This window comes from Plecotus auritus (assembly GCF_963455305.1).
Source record: "Plecotus auritus genome assembly, chromosome: 1".
Taxonomy (NCBI): domain Eukaryota; kingdom Metazoa; phylum Chordata; class Mammalia; order Chiroptera; family Vespertilionidae; genus Plecotus; species Plecotus auritus.
The window spans coordinates 71,362,943-71,378,915 of record NC_137770.1 but is presented as its reverse complement, the minus strand read 5'-3'; the positions used below and the strand labels follow the sequence as shown (position 1 = coordinate 71,378,915).

Sequence of the window (15,973 nt, the reverse complement as noted above, 5' to 3'; positions counted from 1 at the left end):
CCTGGAGAGCCCCCAGACCAAGCCTGGTCAGAGTGATCTCCTCTCCACAGACCTAAAACCTACCCATGCTGGAGAGGCTCCAGGTATTTCAAGTGTCCCAGGTGGGTCAGGAGAAATGAGAAACAGGGAGAGATTGCCCAGATCATCGGCCGAGTCTGTGAAAGAGGCAGGAGCCAACGCGCCTGAGTTCCCAGCCAGGCTCCCTCTACCACTGCACAGCCCTGGCCAACAGACAGCTGCTCTGCGGCCTGCCCTCACTAGGAACTCGCACACACATGCAGGGGCACATTCACTCTGCCCCCTGACACATGGATACGCCTCTAGACACACCCTGATGGGAATGGTGAGACTATTTGCATGGGTGGGAGCTGTACACATGACTAGGGAATGTGGCCCAAGTCTAAAAAGTGCAGTGTGAGTGATTAGCAGGAAGACAGTGTACACACCCATCAGCTGGAGCCAGGACTGGCCATCACCCCACAGCCTTCAGGAGGCTGAGCAGAGAAGGGCCATGAACAGTGAGGAGGGGTGGGGGTTAGCAAAAGGAAGGTTAGCAAAAAGGATGATGGAGCCCAGCAGCATAGCTCAGTGGTTGAGTGTCGACCTATAAACCAGGTCCCGGTGCGATACTCAGTCAGGGCACATGCCCAGGTTACAGGCTTGATCGCCAGTGTGGGGCATGCAGAAGGCAGCCAATCAATGATTCTCTCTCATCACTGATATTTCCATTCTCTCTCCCTCTCTGAAATCAATAAAAATATATTTTTGGGGAAAAAAAGGATGATAAAGTTAGTGACCCAGACTGGCAACCCATGTGGTTCCCTTTTATTCTTGAAAGCACTCACACTGCACCCGGGAGCTGGGGACAGGGCAGGGGCTGGGGAGGAGAGGGGCCCAGGGATTGGGCCATGTGTGTATTGGATGGATGCCTCTTTGCTTTTAGCCTCAGTTTAAGGAGAGTAACCTGCACCTCAGCATTCACAGCTCCCATTCTGGGAGGGTCAGAGGCCCCTCTGCATGTGGGGTGGGACTAGACTATTGCCTCGATCACCTCTAAAATGAGCACTGCTCACTTCTGCCTCACATCCCCAAGAGCCCCCGGAAAGACCTACTGCCCCATCTTCTCCCAGAAACACATATGAGAAGGGCTCTGCCAAGTACAAGCTGAAATTCTGTAGGAGCTTTTGGAGCCTGGTGGACCTTAAGGCAGGGAAGATGGGAAGATGGGAAACAGAAGCCCCACAGAGCCCACCCTTCCCTCTACCAAGCCCTGGTCTGGAACCCCATAGTCCCTCCTGCACCACAGTCCTTCGCTCCAGCCTAGGTCAGCCTCCAGCCCGGGTCAGCCTCCAGCCCGGGCCCCAGCCTGCCGCCGGTCCAGAGCCAGCTGGAGGGCCTGTTTGATGGTCTCCACGTTGTTCAGAACATTGTATCGATTCAGGGCTACCAGCCGATCAAACTGCTCGGGCTCATAGGTGAAGTTCATCATGCCATAGGGGGTGTCTGGCCCGTTGATGTCAAAGTCCCCAAAGGCCTTCTCTTCAGCTGTTTGTCGCGCCACACCTGTGGGTTGGAAGAGGTGGAGAGACCAGGCTGGCACTCTGTGACTAGGAGCTGCCAGCCCAGGAGCGCCCCCCGCCCCTTGCCCAGGACATCTGGCTGGTTTTTTGTGGGCTCTTACTGGGCTCACATCTCTGCTCTCTTGCCCATCAGAAGGAGCTGAGCTTGTGCCAATGCTGAGGCCCAGGAAGCAATGGCTGGCTCAGGCCCTCCAGGGTACTCTGCTACCTTGACAAGGGGATTCACTCTCAGAACAGCACACCATCACCACCCCAGGGCTCTGTGGGCCAGACCCAGGCCCAGGGCTTCCCCTCACCTGGGTCCCGGTGTGTGCGGAAGGTTCGGTTGACAAGGGGGAAGTGCAGCACGATGGGTGAGCGGGGGTCCTCGGCCCTGGCAAACAGGTAGCACTCGCGGGGGTTCTCCAGATCCTCAGAGAGCACCTCGATTCTGGGGAAGGGGATGCCTCGGTCCAGGCAGTACTTCTCTGTCATCTGTAAGACCTGAGCAGGAAGCAGACTTCTCACCTGCCTGCTCTCACCTGGACTCACACAGATCCAGTTTTCAAGACCAGCTCTGCCTGCTACTAGCTGAGTGACTTCAAGCAGGTGACATAACCCTTCTGAGCCAGTTTCTTCATTTATAAAATAAAAATGAGAACAACCCTCTTGTAGGGGTTGTTGTGCAGATTAACAATAATCACCAGCATTCTCGCTGCCATTCCTCCCTGGAACTGCTCACTGCTTCTTTCTTTAACCCTCCCCACTCCCTCTTAAGGGCTGATTTCAATTTCACAGGTTGAGACCGAATGATTACAGAAGGTCCTGTTGGATCCGAGAGGAGGAGGAGGGAGAGGAAGCCAAAGAGGGAAGAGCTGGCCCAGCAGGGTAACCAGGACTTGCATGCAGATGGTGAAAGCTGTCCACCACACAGGGTTTGAGAGACCCCTGAGGGGAACCTGATGGCTCTGTTGTTACCATAGTAACAAAGGGACAGCCGACCCAGACCAGGCCCTGATGGGAGCAAGGAATGTTATCAGGCACAGGCAGGGTTCAGAACAGGGGTCTTCTCTTCACCAGGATAGAAGACACCTGAGGACCCCCTTTGGCCTCCTCTACTGACTCCCACTCCCTCCCATAACCTCAGCACCCTCTCCTCCAACTAGGAGGCCAGTGCACTCACAGTGGTGCCCCCTGCAGGTTAGAACCCAGACCCTCCGCCAAGGACCATCCCCAAACCCCACCCAGTCAGGCGGCCCTAACAGAGGATCCCCACCCCTTACCTCAAAAGGGGCATCCAGGGAGTAGTCAAAAGACACAATGAGGTCCACCGCTCTCTGCGACAGCAGGATCAGCGGGAATGGAGAGTTGATGGCAAGGCCCCCATCCACCAGGCACAGGGAGTCCTGCATGGGAGTGAGCTGGTTGGGGAAGGCGTCCGGGTGTGTGTCTGGACAGGGACAAAATTATGCTTTTCTTAGCAACCCTCTTCTCTTCCCACTGGGAATACCTCTCTGTGGAGACCTCTGCTTCTGCCCTTCTCTCTGACAGCCACTCTGTAGTGTCCTTCCCCAGTCCCATCCCCCATCACCCTCTGGATAGCAGGAGCCCACACCCCAACCCTGGGTCAAAGGATAGCACTGGCCCCAGTGAGCCAGAGGCACAGACAGCAGGAGGGCCCCACCCAGAGCAGCACCCACCTTTCCAGGCCACAAACTCCCTGCTAGCCACATAGTCCTTGTGCAGACAGAGGCCACCGGTGAAGTTGAAGTTCTCCGCGGAGGTAAAGCGGGAAGTGAATATGTCCAGCACGGCCTGGGAGAAGGGCCCCTGGGGGGTGAAGAGCCTCGTTCGCAGCCTCGTGGGGTCTCGAAGCTTCTGGTGGTCGTCTAGGGAGGGTGGGATGATGACATGCAGTGAGAAGTGGTGCCAGCCTCTGTCCAGTGGCTTTCATGGTGCAGGGGCACTCCTACTTCTCCTCCTGTCACCCCTCCTCCTCTCCCCCACTTCCCAGGCCACTGACCACTGTTCCTAGAACCCCCTTTAAATGCCTTTTTCCCATGTTTTGAAAGTTGCTCATGACATTGCATTTATTAAATAATAATTTATTTTCCACCCTTTTGAAAATAAAGTTGTATATACAATTTCCAATCAAAATTTCATCTGTGAAACACCTATTGAGCTGTTGCTACATGCCAGGCACTGGGCTAAGCACAAGGGATGCAAAGGTGACTGGGGCCTGGCCCTCGGGGCTCACACTACCTAGGGGAGAGTCATATAAAGAGAGAACGAATCCTAACAACATCCTGAGGCAAGGACAATGATGGGGCCTGCATGTAGTCTTGCAGGGGCCTTGGTGGTCGCACCCTCACCAGCCTGGAGGGATGACATGGGACAGCTAAACTCCCTGACAAAAGGATGGCTCAGCTGACTCTTAAGAGTTGAGCAAAAGTCATTCAGGGGAGAAAGGTGGAAAAGATATTTCTCGAAGCAGGAAGCTCATAGGCCATTTAAGGAGCCCTGAGGTGTGTGGGCAGAGCATCAGCCAGATGCCCAGTGGTCCGGGGCTGAGTTGACCTATTAGGAGTTCAAGCAGTGAATGCAGAGGTGTAGCCTGATTACAGAGCACCCACGGTTCCCACTGGGTCTCCTGACTTGGGCCCTATCCCCACCCACACGGCCTCTGCAGAGAAGTTGGCCCTGCAGGACTTCTCTGAACCCAGTGGGATAGCCAGTCCCTCACCATCCTCTCCCTCATTCTCTATGCCTCTGCCAGGACCCTATTGCTGGAAAGAAGAATGGAGGGGAGGGGACGGTCAGGTATGAACCCTCACCTGTGACATTCACACTGCCTCGGTGCCAGTCCAGGAAGCCGAGGCTGAAGCCCCCCGTCTGGAAGATCTCATCCAGGTTGGCTGCAAAGGCACTGCCCCACATACCTAAAGACACAGGCAGGGCCCAGGCCCTCACAGCTCCTGCACCCACATCAGGGCTGGGCCAGGACCTGCCCTGTCCCCAGCCCTCCAGCTTAGACTCACCCTGTAGGTAGCAGATCCGGGGCTCTGGCCAGAGCTTCAGCAGTCGCCCCATGAAGAACTCTGAGCCAAAGAGCTTGGTGGGAACATAAGCCCCATATTTGGGGAAGCCGACCTCGTGGGGGGTAAACTCGCACCACTCTGGGGACCCAGAGTAAAGGAAATGTCACTAGGGCTTCCCACCAGGACCCCAGTGTTCCCTCTGGCCATTGTGACTGAGCAAGAATCTTTGCCTTGCCAAGAGTGGGAGGCAGCAACTCCACTGTGCTCCAAGGCTCCATCTGTACCCTGATAGCCTGGCCTTTGACACACTCTGACCAACCATCGCCGCCACACCCAGGCACCTGCAAAGTCGTCCCCGCTGACATTGGTGCGGACGTTGACACTGGCGTAGATGGGATAAGGGTTCTGGCTGCGGCTGACTGCCTCCTGCTGGTCAGACAGCTTGGCGGGGTTTTCCTGGGTAGGAAAGAAGGGAAGCTGATTGGCTTTTCCCATCCCAATGGCCTGCAGGATGTGGCGAGCCCACAAGACTGGTTGCCAAGGCCAGTGGTCTAAGGGGCAGGCTTTAGGCTGCAGCAGAGGCAAGGCTTCTGTGGGTTTTGTGCAGTTCCAGGGGCACTGGTAACACCCTCTCCCCTTCTTTCCCATTCAAGAAAGCGTATCAAAACCAGAGAGAGTCAGAGCGCCATTTTTAAATGAATCACTGAAAATCTAGTCTACTTTCTTTAAAAAGTAAATCACTAGAAAACATGAATCCTTTGGAAATTAGAAACCACGTGTGATACACATCCATCACTAAGAACCACACACTAGTGGGCCACACCCCCTGGCTGAGACCCTCACTCAGCTCTGAATCTCTCCTCTCCCAGGGCATTCTGGGCTTGCAGTCCCAGGAGAAACCACCAGGTGGCGAAAGTCATGGCATCTTGGCCAATGGGTGAGAGTGGTGTTCTGCCTCAGCTGCAGGTTGGAATCACTTGGAACACTTTGAAAACACTTGTGCTAGCGCTGGGCCCCAGACCAATCAGAATCAGTGTCTCTAGAAGCGGGGCTCAGGCATGGGGTGTTTTTGAAAAGCTGCACAAGTGATTCTGACCTGAGAACCGCAGACCAGCCTCTCCCCGCCCAGGGTTAGGAGCCAGGAAAGATGAAGGGGTGCAGCCCCCCCAGGGAGCTCACTCTTTGTTCCCAGGGAGCTCAGACCTAAGGGGTAGCTTTGCAAATATCAAATTTTCTTAGCCTCGCGGCTAAGGTGGAATTAAGTGCTGCAGGGGCAGAGGTGGAAAGGAGCTATGTTTACGTGTTACCTGCCCTTCTCTTACCTCCTGGTACAGGAAATATTCAATGAGGAGGCCCCAGAGGTCAATGAGGGAGATGCTATGGCTGCTGCTTTCCAGGTTCTTCAGTTCCTCAGCATAGTACTGTAGGCGCTCTGTGGATACCGCCCCCTTCTTACTGCTGCAGACCCGAGCCCGGGCCTGCTCAGTGGGGCCTTGCAAGGCCACCTGGGACCAAGCTGGGTCCTTAAAGAGTGTGGAGATACACCTGGGCATGGAGGGAATTCAGGGCAGTTAGGGGCAGGGGAGCACAGCAGGTATCTATGAGTGACCCTTCCTCCTCCATCACTTGCACCCACTGCCCTACATCACCCACTCTTGTCCCTCCTGACCCCCTTGGAGGCAACCTTCCCAACCCCACTCCAAGGACTCCACCAGATCACCAGGTCACACCCCTGCCACTTCAGAGCTCTCCTACCCTGTCCCCACCTCACTTACCAGGTAGACCCAGAGACCCCACTCAAGTAGGTCACAGTGTCCAGGAGATTGAGCTCCTGCAACCCTGCCAGGCTGCCGTACAGGGAAGACATGGCACGGGTTCCGCCTCCAGAGCCCAGCACAGCCACCACAGGCACCTGGGTACAGAATGTGCAAGATAACAACACCGACTACCACTGCCATTTCTATATTGCTGCCTATAGTATCAGACCTCGATCCGCACATTATTATCTCACTGAGTCCTCACAGAAACCCAAGGAGATCCCCATTTTTCAGATGAGGGAACTGCACAGTTAGTAAGTGATGGGCCCATTATCTGAAGCAGTACAGCTCCAGAGATGGCTCTTAACCATGACATCGTGAAAGGAAGTACCTGTGAGGTACACTGGATTCACCCAAAACAGCTAAAGTGGGGTTTCTCAGTGTTGTCACCACTGATGGTTGTGGACCAGATGATTCTTGGTTGTGAGGAGCTGTCCTGTGTGTTGTAGGATGTTTAGCAGCATCGCTGGCCTTTACCCAGTAGATGCCAGCATTATCCCTCTCCCCTCCCCCAGTTGTGACAATAAAACATGTCCCCTGTGTGAGGTGAGAGGGGTTGAAATTGCCAAGAGTGAAATTGCCAAAATGACAAAAACCACCAAGCAGCCTGGACCTGCCCCAACATCAGAGGTGTCTGTGGGATCAGACTGGAAGTTTTTTGGTTGCTCAGCTTTTCCATGAATGTTTTCCACCCAAGATTTTTGGTTCCTTTCCTTGTCCTCCTTTATTTTTCTCAAAAAAAACAAAAACAAAAAAAAACACCCACCTCCCTGGCCACTTTCAACAAGGGCAGCGCCCCTGGATGAGACAGAGCTCCCTGTATGCAGGTCTGTGCCCTCGTGCCCTCCTAACCTTCTACCTACAGAATGGAGAGTAGCGCAGAGCAGGCATTACCCAAACGAACAGTCCTGGCTTGCTCAGCTTGTCAGCGCTGGGCACAGGCTTGGCTCCTGAGTTCTCTCGCAGCCGGGAAAATGCCACCAACTTGTTCCTGGTTTACCACAGGTCTCGCCTCAGCACTGCCTTTCCTCCTGTCTACTGTTTTGGACTGAATTGTGTTCCTGCCCTTCCCCACCCTCCCCCCACAACTCCCAATTCAAACATTGAAGCCCAGTGTGGTTATTGAGGAGAGAATAACATTAGGGGGAAATTAATGGGGTCTCTTCTCAGCCTTACTGCTAAATTATTCACAGAACCTGAAGCTTGAGGAAAACTTTTAACTTGCCTGGAACTCTTCAGTCCTGCATTTGACGCTACACAGATTACCATCAGTACAGTACCCACAGTGCCTGGACTCCAGTCAAATGTAAGACCTCCTCAAATACAACGTCTACGTGACCAGATTGCCTGGTGCTGGCGTGACCACCTGAACTCCATTATCATCCATCGTAATGGGCCAATCAAATAGCTAAGAGTGCAAGGCCCCTTTCTCTCTTGAGATTCAGTTACATCATAAAAATAAATGATTTTTCTTTGTTTCTTAGAACGTTTCTAGATTTATTCCTATTTATTCCAGTTTCTAAGACCCTTGAATAAATCTCCATCTTTTATTTCTAGCCAGAGACTTCTTTTTTATTACATGTGACACTGTATTTGGAGCAAGGGCCTATAGGGAGGTGATACAGGTTATGTGAGGTCATAAGGGTGGGGCCCTAATCTAATAGGACCAGTGTCTTTGTAAGAGGGAGAGATGGAGCTCTCCAGCCATGCCCATGCACAGAGGAAAGGCCGTGTGAGGACATAGCAAGAAGGTGGCCATCTACAAGTCAGGAAGAAAGGCATCACCAGAAACCAACCCTGACGGCACCTTGATCTTGAACTTCCAGCCTCCAGGTGAGAAAATAAGTGTTTGTGTTTAAGCCCCCAGTCTGCAGTGTTCTGCTATGGCCACCAAGCTGACTGCTCACCTCCCTGGGCCAAGGCTATTCGGCCCTCATTCCATATGGGGTCCTGACTTTTCCAGTCAGCTGAGGTGACAGGCCTCCCCCTTCCTCCTCTGCTCCCCATGCTTCCTCCAGGCTTCCTGTCAGGTCTTAGCCACACAGTCCTCTCAAGGGAAGAGATTGGATTTGGTTCTTGTGATGCTGGGCCTCCTCCATTCCATACCTGCTCACTGGCGGGAGCCTGGCTCAATCCCAGCACCTGCTGCAGGGCCTTGGATATGATTTGCTTCCTCTTGTCCAGAAACTCTCGTTCCCCATCACAGAGGTCAAAGCCAAGGCGCAGGTCAAGGTCCCCAGAGCTGTCGTGGGGCGGGGTGGGCGGGGTGGGGACAGTAGGCGCTGGATGACTGTTCAGTGGAGGAGAGCCTCAACCAAGCCGAGTCTTCACAGGCGCAGACCCACACTCCATGGGACCCCTCAGAAAGATCCCACCGGAACCTGACACACCCCCATCACCCCTCCCGCCTCTGCTGAGCGGAGCAGGCAGGAGAGCCCCCACACTTCCTGCCCAGGCCCAGGGCCTTCCTCACCTCATTTCTGCCTTCACCCTCAGGGGCACCTCCTGGCCCTGAAAGAGACAACATCTGTCCCTGAGCACACTGGTGGGTTCTCCCACCTGCAGCCCCTGTTGCTCTGGTAACTCTGGCCCAGATGTGGACTTCCTCTCAGGCCCCTGGCCCAGACTACTTCTGGTGATCACAAAGCAGGAGCCTTACCTTCCCCACAGCCACCAAGCGCTGTTTCTCCTGACCTAGGGCCAGAGAGGAGAGTAGGATGCCTCCCTCGCCCAGACTGCTGGTCTGAGCCTCCAGCTCAGCACTCGGGTCGCTCTGCAGAAAAGAAAACAGCATGGAGCCCCCAGAGTGAAGGACACGTGCACTCTGTAGCCCTGGGGTGCTGCTCCAGCACAATGACCATCTGTCTCTTCCAGGCTCTGGGCTCACTCACCTGCAGGACCGTGAGCTTCTCCCCCACCTCCACGTGCAACCTGGAGCGAAGCACTGGATTCACATGGAAGGTAAAGGTGTCTGGGGGGTGAGCCTCCACAGGAGGCTGCAGGGGCAAGAGCTGTGGTTTCTCGTAGGCCCCGGGCACTGCCAGACGAATCTGCCTAGAGCCTGGGAGCAGAGGGCCAGGGTGAGTGGGTAAGATCAGAGGGTGGTGTGTGTGTGTGTGTGTGTCATGATGGCAGCACCACTAGTAGCAGCTGCCCTTTTCTTCCCCTTGGAAACACTCTCGGGCACTGTGACCCATAGCAGAGGTATCATGAAGGACACTCAGGGAACCTATGATGTGCCCTGGTCAGAACTGGGAACCTGGGAGAGGGTGGGAAACAATGCCTGGGAAAGGGAAAGGCAAGGAGGAGAGGGCCCCCGCCCAGAGCTAATGGGGCTGATGATTTTGAGATTATTATACTAAGTATATAAACTATCATTCCACAAAAATTGTATTGTAATTATCATATATTAATCATTACATTAATTACCAGTTTCCAACTAGTAGTTCCCCTATCTCTTGCCCCCATTCAACCTCTGTGCTCATCGCCTTGAGGGAGATTTGTGGCCAGGCCACAATTTTCTCAGTCCTTTGTTTCCAAAGTGTAAGATCTTGGGAGAACACAGAAGGTTTGCCAAGGAGGTAAAAGAAAGAAGTGGGTTCCTGGGCACAGAGAGAATAGGTGGCTGGGAGAAGCAGGGGGTGTGAGGCCAGGAGAGAGGCCTGCAGCCCAGGAGCAGCAGGGCCGCCTGTTCCTAGCAGCATTCTGGAGGAGAGGCAAGACCCCAGAGAGAAATGGCTGAGCATGACACCCTGGCAGCCTTATAGAAGAGCCCCAGACCCCACACACCTCAGGAGCAGAGGTCCATGTGGAATGCCGCTCCCTGTGCACACTCCTGGGCAGTAAATGAGACTTGGAGACTTGGTATGACCCAGGGGGGAGGAATTAGAGAAATAAGAAAAGTATATTCCTTCACACCGTGGTTATGGACTGGTATTGATAGCATGTGCTGTTCACAGTGAGAAACAGCTGATCTGGTGGAGAAAGCAGATGCCCTGCGCGTCATTGACCTGCATTTGGTCCTGGCTCCACCACTCACTGGCTGTGTGGCCTTAAGCAAGTTCCTTCTTTGAGCCTCAGTCTCATGAATTAAAAGAGGAAAATGATTATACCTACTTTACAGGGTTGTTATGAAGATTAAACAATAAAACACGTATCAAATGCTTAGCACAATGTCTGACTCATAATGAGTGCTGGATGTTACTCAGGTGGGGACCCATCCTGGAAGCTGACTGGCAGCTTCTCAGCCTTGGAAGGGACCTTAGCTGTCACACAGCCTCTGTTCCTCCCCACCGGCCCCCCTCCTGAGGGACTGCCTCTGTGGCAGATGCGTGGGTGTGCCCAGCTCTTCACTCTGGAATTCTCACTCTTTACCAGGTGACTTCAGTTCCTCCCTCTGAGAGGCTGACTAAATTCCCTGCCCTCCACCTTTAGGGTCAGCTACCAGGTGACTTCAGTTCCTCCCTCTGAGAGGCTAAATTCCCTGCCCTCCACCTTTAGGGTCAGCATTGGGACTTGTTTTGACAACTTAATGTTAGTGGCCATGATGTGACCGAAGGCTTGAAAAGCACTTGCTCAACGGGGCTCGTGCCTTTGCCCCAAGAACCTCTGTGCTCATGACCTTGGGGGAGATGAAATTTGTGGCCCACTGGACACATGGTACAGAGCCAGGTCACTCCCACCAAGCCCAGCCAAGATCAGTCCCAGCTGACCACCAGATGTGTGAGCTAAATACATGCTTCCTGCTGTCTGCCACTGAGATTTGAGGGAGTTTTAATAGAGAGTAGTTGGACTGATACAACCACTATGCTTGAATACTTCCAGGGACAAGCATTCACTACTTCCAGAAGCAATCCGTTTCATCTTTGGTCAGCTTTAAGCAGTGAAAATTAAAATCTTTCTGCCCAGACCCATCTTCTTGAAATCAGCAGCCCCTCAACCCACGAAGAGAGAGAAGGGAAGACTCAAGGCCACTGGCCAGACTCACCATACTTCTGATGTGGAGCTGTCTCATCATTTCCAAGGGTGCCTTGGATTTTCAGACAGGGCTGAGCCTGAGGAAAGCAGAGGCCCATGGTAGACAGACAGACACATCACCCTGCACAGGACCCGGACCAAGAGGGGGAAGGGAAGGAGGGGTATCTGGGGCTGTGTCCAGATAGCAATCTTCCCAGCCAATGCCTTGTAGGCAGGGATCTTCTGTAGCAGCCCCACTCCTAGGACTCAGAGGAAATGGCCCCTGGCAGGAAAGGGGGAGGAGGTGAGGGCCCTGATTGAGGCTCCTTCAGTTGCAGGAGACAGGGTTCCGAGTGAGTGATGTGCTGTGCACAGGTAGGAAGGCTGGCTTTTAGGCTGTCCACTCAGCCGTGAGGCAGCTTCTTTCCTCTTGTTGCTGGAGATGCCTACCAAGCACACCTCCACTCTGAGGAGGGGTCGAGTGGTCTTCAGAGAGGCAAGTGGGTACGATGGGCTCAATCGTGGACTCCTCAATGGCTCCCAGCCCTGGACAGCCCCAAGCTGGTGTCTCCCCTACTTACCACCAGGACTCCATTGGTGATGACTTCAGATGCAGGCACCTGACTGGAAAGGATGGTGGGTTCATTGGATTTCTGGGCCCCTCAAGGTGGCTGTTACTATAATAATGTGACCAAAGTAGTTGGGAGAGCCTGGGAGCATGGCAGGGTTTTGGGGGAGGGGTGGGTGTTGGCCAACAACTCAAATTCGCCTTGAGACCAGGACATCCCCTCTCAGGCCAGGCCAGCACAGGACCTGGAGACTGGCAGCTAGGAGCTGTCTGTGACTTCAGAGTAAATGGGAGGACCTAGGCTCCACTTGGACTCACCTGTTCTCCAAAACAAATTCCACCTGCAGCTCTTGTGAATCCTAATGGAGGGAGGAAGGAAGCACCAGTTTTCAAAGAGCTCCAAAAGCCTCAGGGAGTGTCCGTACCCTCAGCCCAGGGACTAGAAGAGGAGCCATGTGTGGCTTCTCTGGGACAGGAAGGATAATGGAATCTCCATGAGAAGCTTCATCCATTGAACGCTGTGCGGATGCTGTTCTAGACGCTGAGGATTCAGCAATGATCAAGAAAAAGTGCTCTGCCCTCAAGGAGCTCACATGTAGACTCTACTCAGGGAAGAATTATTTGAGGGACCCCCTGGTAGGATCAGTGGTGCAGGATGGAGGGTCTGTCTTGGAGACCTGGTCTCTGCTGACTGACTGGGCGTCCTCTCCCTGAGCTTAGCTCACTGCTGGCACAGGTGGGACAGCTCACCTGTTGGTTGAGTAGGAAGGTGTGTTTGTGGGGTTGACCAGGCTTGAGGCTCTTCAGGTCAAACAGCAGCCGGGAGAGTTCATTACTGCCCAGGACGTCCTTGTCATAGAGGGTGAGCTCCAGGACATTCTGGATTCAGGGCAGGCAGGGCGTGGGAGTCTGAGGCAGGGCAGGCACCCTGAAGGAGCCCTCTCCCCCTGCCACCCCAGCCACTCGCTGGCTCTCACCTTCACAGCGCCATGGATCTGGTAGTGGAAGGTCTCATTCCACTCAGGGTCACTGCAGTTGTCTATCACCTTTGTCTGGGCGCGGGTGGGAGATGCCGTGGGCAGCCACAGTTGCACGTAGCAGTCAGCTTTGGACACTGCGGGGATGGGGAAGGAGTCCTAGCTTTAAGTTCTTATTGCTGAAAAGGTTGCCTGGAGGAGGCTGGCGTGGGAGGAAGGAGCAGAGCCAGGAGAGGAGGCTGCCCAGGTGGCAGGGTAGGGTGGGAGATGGAGGCAGAGCCCTCATCCTTGACTCCGCTCCGCAGTTAAACCTCTCATTCAACTGAATGGAATCCTGCCATGGCCAGTTGGAAAGATCACATGGCAGCACAGACCACTGCACAATTAATTCCCAGAAAGGACTTGATTCAGGTGACAAACTCCCCTGCCAGTGTGAGCGTTGACCTGGAGAGTTCTGGCAAGAGCAGGTGTCATACTCTCCCAGGCTGTCACTGCTCTACTTGCTAGGCTCAGGGAGGAGTCAGGGTCTGCACAGTGCTCCCCTCCAGCTCCTACCTGCCAGCTCTGGGGCTGTGGCCTGAGCTCCCTCACCTCCCTCCTCAGTCAGCACCAGCCCTCTGCCCACTCCAAACACACACACACTCACTTCAGGCCAGCCCCTGCTGAGCTCTGCAGAGGCCGCAGGGAAAGGAAGAGGAGAAAAGGTGGAATTGAAGGTCACTCACGCAGGTCTTTGCCCTGGATATTTCTGGCCCTCAGCACCTTCACCTGGAGGTCATAGTATGGGTGGGTTTCCCGCTGAAACAATAGAACTTGGGGACTCAGTTCCAAGGAGCCAGGGGTGGGGCTTGACCTCCCTTAAGTGCTGCTGTTTCCCTCTCTCATCACAGAGCAGCAGATTGGCCCAGGATAACTGGGACCTGGAATGCCATGGCAGGGCAGGCACTGGAAGTTCAACATGTTGGTAACAAGCCTGGACCTTGGAATCAGTCAAGCTGGCTTCAAATCTAAGCTCTACCATGGACTAGCTGGATGGCCTTGGGCAAGTTATTTGATTTCTTTATGCTTCAGGTCTCCCATCTATAAAATGGGGGTTATGATGATTATCTCATAGGGTTGTGGTGAGTTTTCAATAAGAAGTCATGTAAAGTGCTTGGCCTAAGTGCTTAATACCTGTAGCCATTTTTGCTAATTATTAGTTATCATGCACCACACACCTGCACTCCCCTCAGACCACAGTGCCGCTGCTGTAGCTGGAGAGGTGCAGCAGTGAGGTGCTTAAGGAGATTAAATATTAGAAGAAAATGTGATCAATCACACCCACTAGCTCCCTGACAAAGGCTGAGTGGCCTAGGACCGTGTTCGGCAAACTGTGGCTCTTTGGCCCCTTGAGTGTGGCTCTTCCACAAAATACCACGGCCTGGGCGAGTCTATTTTGAAGAAGTGGTGTTAGAAGAAGTTTAAGTTTAAAAAATTTGGCTCTCAAAAGAAATTTCAATCGTTGTACTGTTGATATTTGGCTCTGTTGACTAATGAGTTTGCCGACCACGGGCCTAGGAGGCTGGGCAGGTGAAGGGAAACCAAAAATCACTCGGCTGGTGCAGGTCAGACGAGTTGCTAAGGAGACTGCAGCTTGAGCTCAGGAGAGAGCAACAGACTGCAACTCCTTGGAGTGAGTCTATCTCCTCAAAACCCAACAGCCAGACTAGGGCATTCCAGGCAAAACCCAGCCAAAGTGTTACATGCCCTAGCCCTCCATTCCTAATTGAGGGGATTATTTTCAAGAGCCAAGGTCTTGGCCAGCCTCTCTAATTTAAACTCCCCCAGGTTGTCTGGAGTAATTTGGTCCCACCCACATCAAAATCCAGTCACTGGGCTGGCCTGTCTTCACGGGGGACTGCACTCCTAGGACCCCTCCAGTCCACATTTCCCAGGGAAGAGCATGTACTTTACCCGGCAGTGACTCCATTGAGGTCCCCTCTTCTCTCTTTTTCGCAGCAACACTACCCCCAGGAGAGGCAGCCCCTTGCTTGCCAGTCCCCTTGGCCAGAGCGCCCAGAGCATGGCCAGGCAGCCCACTTCCCAGCAAGAACCCGTCTGCTTCCCAGAGCCACCTCCTCACTTCTGCATACAATCGCTGCTAGCTCAGGTCTGACAGGTAGCACTGGGGTGGGGAGGGCCCTGGGGCTGGAGGCGGGGTTTGACAGGCTCCAGGAAGTGACCAATTTCCTTAGGCAGGAGGCAATCTGGTTCCCAATCCAGACCCTGGTTATCACTGGGCTGCTTATGTAAAATAGATACCTGAGCCCCACCCCACCACTCTCCAGGACTTGGTTTGATGAGGGAACAGCTGCCAGGAGGTGCTGTGTCAGGAGGCCAATCTCCTCAATCAGAAAAAGCCTAAAACCAATACCTTTCAAGTTCCTGGTTCAGTGTTTCATTTGACTCCTAGGTATTTCTAATCTCTCCTGGCCTCCCTTATTTGTTCTCCAAAGAGAGGCTGCTCTGTGCAGGACCTGCACCACGCCTTAGAACCAAAGGTAAGGAGGGCCCACCCATATCCTGAAGACATTGACAATCTCATGACTCCCTGTGGCTTCTGCCCAGGCTCTCTTCCCAGATCAGTGGAAATACCTAGCTGGTCCAGGTTAGAGGAAGGGTATCAGTAAGGGCAGGTAAAAAGCAGGCCTGCCAGTCCTTAAACTACTGGAGGTAAAGGCTTTAAGGTCCTCTGTTGACCACCATAAACCTTAGGCTACAGAGGTATGTGATATCCCCTTTTCTGTGGACCTTGACCATCCAGGTGGCCAAGACAAGGCACAGCTCCAGGAGAAAGCATCTCTGGGCAGTGAGCTGTTGGAAGAGACATGTCTGTTCCTCAACCCAGACCCAGTCATCTCCATCCACTCCTCTTCCCAAAGCTGAGGTGGAGGAGCTGGAGACTGAGAAAAACAAACATCTAAAACACAGGTGAAAAAAAATAAAAATAAATAAAAATAAAAAAAATAAAACACAGGTGATTCAACTTTAAAACAAACCCTGTAGGCAAATTCAGACC

General features: G+C 53.5%; 1 protein-coding gene across 1 annotated transcript; it reads right to left on the bottom strand.

Moving 5' to 3' along the window:
• Window positions 1-1,342: 1,342 nt before the first annotated feature.
• On the bottom strand, window positions 1,343-14,979 carry PLA2G4F (phospholipase A2 group IVF; the record flags this gene model as incomplete). The annotated part of the gene is made up of 20 exons (XM_080666210.1): window positions 1,343-1,563; window positions 1,877-2,063; window positions 2,843-3,009; window positions 3,260-3,448; window positions 4,394-4,498; window positions 4,598-4,735; window positions 4,939-5,053; window positions 5,920-6,142; window positions 6,373-6,509; window positions 8,521-8,656; window positions 8,888-8,925; window positions 9,074-9,187; window positions 9,306-9,475; window positions 11,402-11,468; window positions 11,952-11,994; window positions 12,257-12,297; window positions 12,689-12,817; window positions 12,916-13,052; window positions 13,641-13,713; window positions 14,869-14,979. 20 exons carry the CDS (start codon window positions 14,977-14,979, stop codon window positions 1,343-1,345), a joined length of 2,541 nt encoding a protein of 846 aa, XP_080522336.1.
• Between the last annotated feature and the right edge of the window lie 994 nt (window positions 14,980-15,973).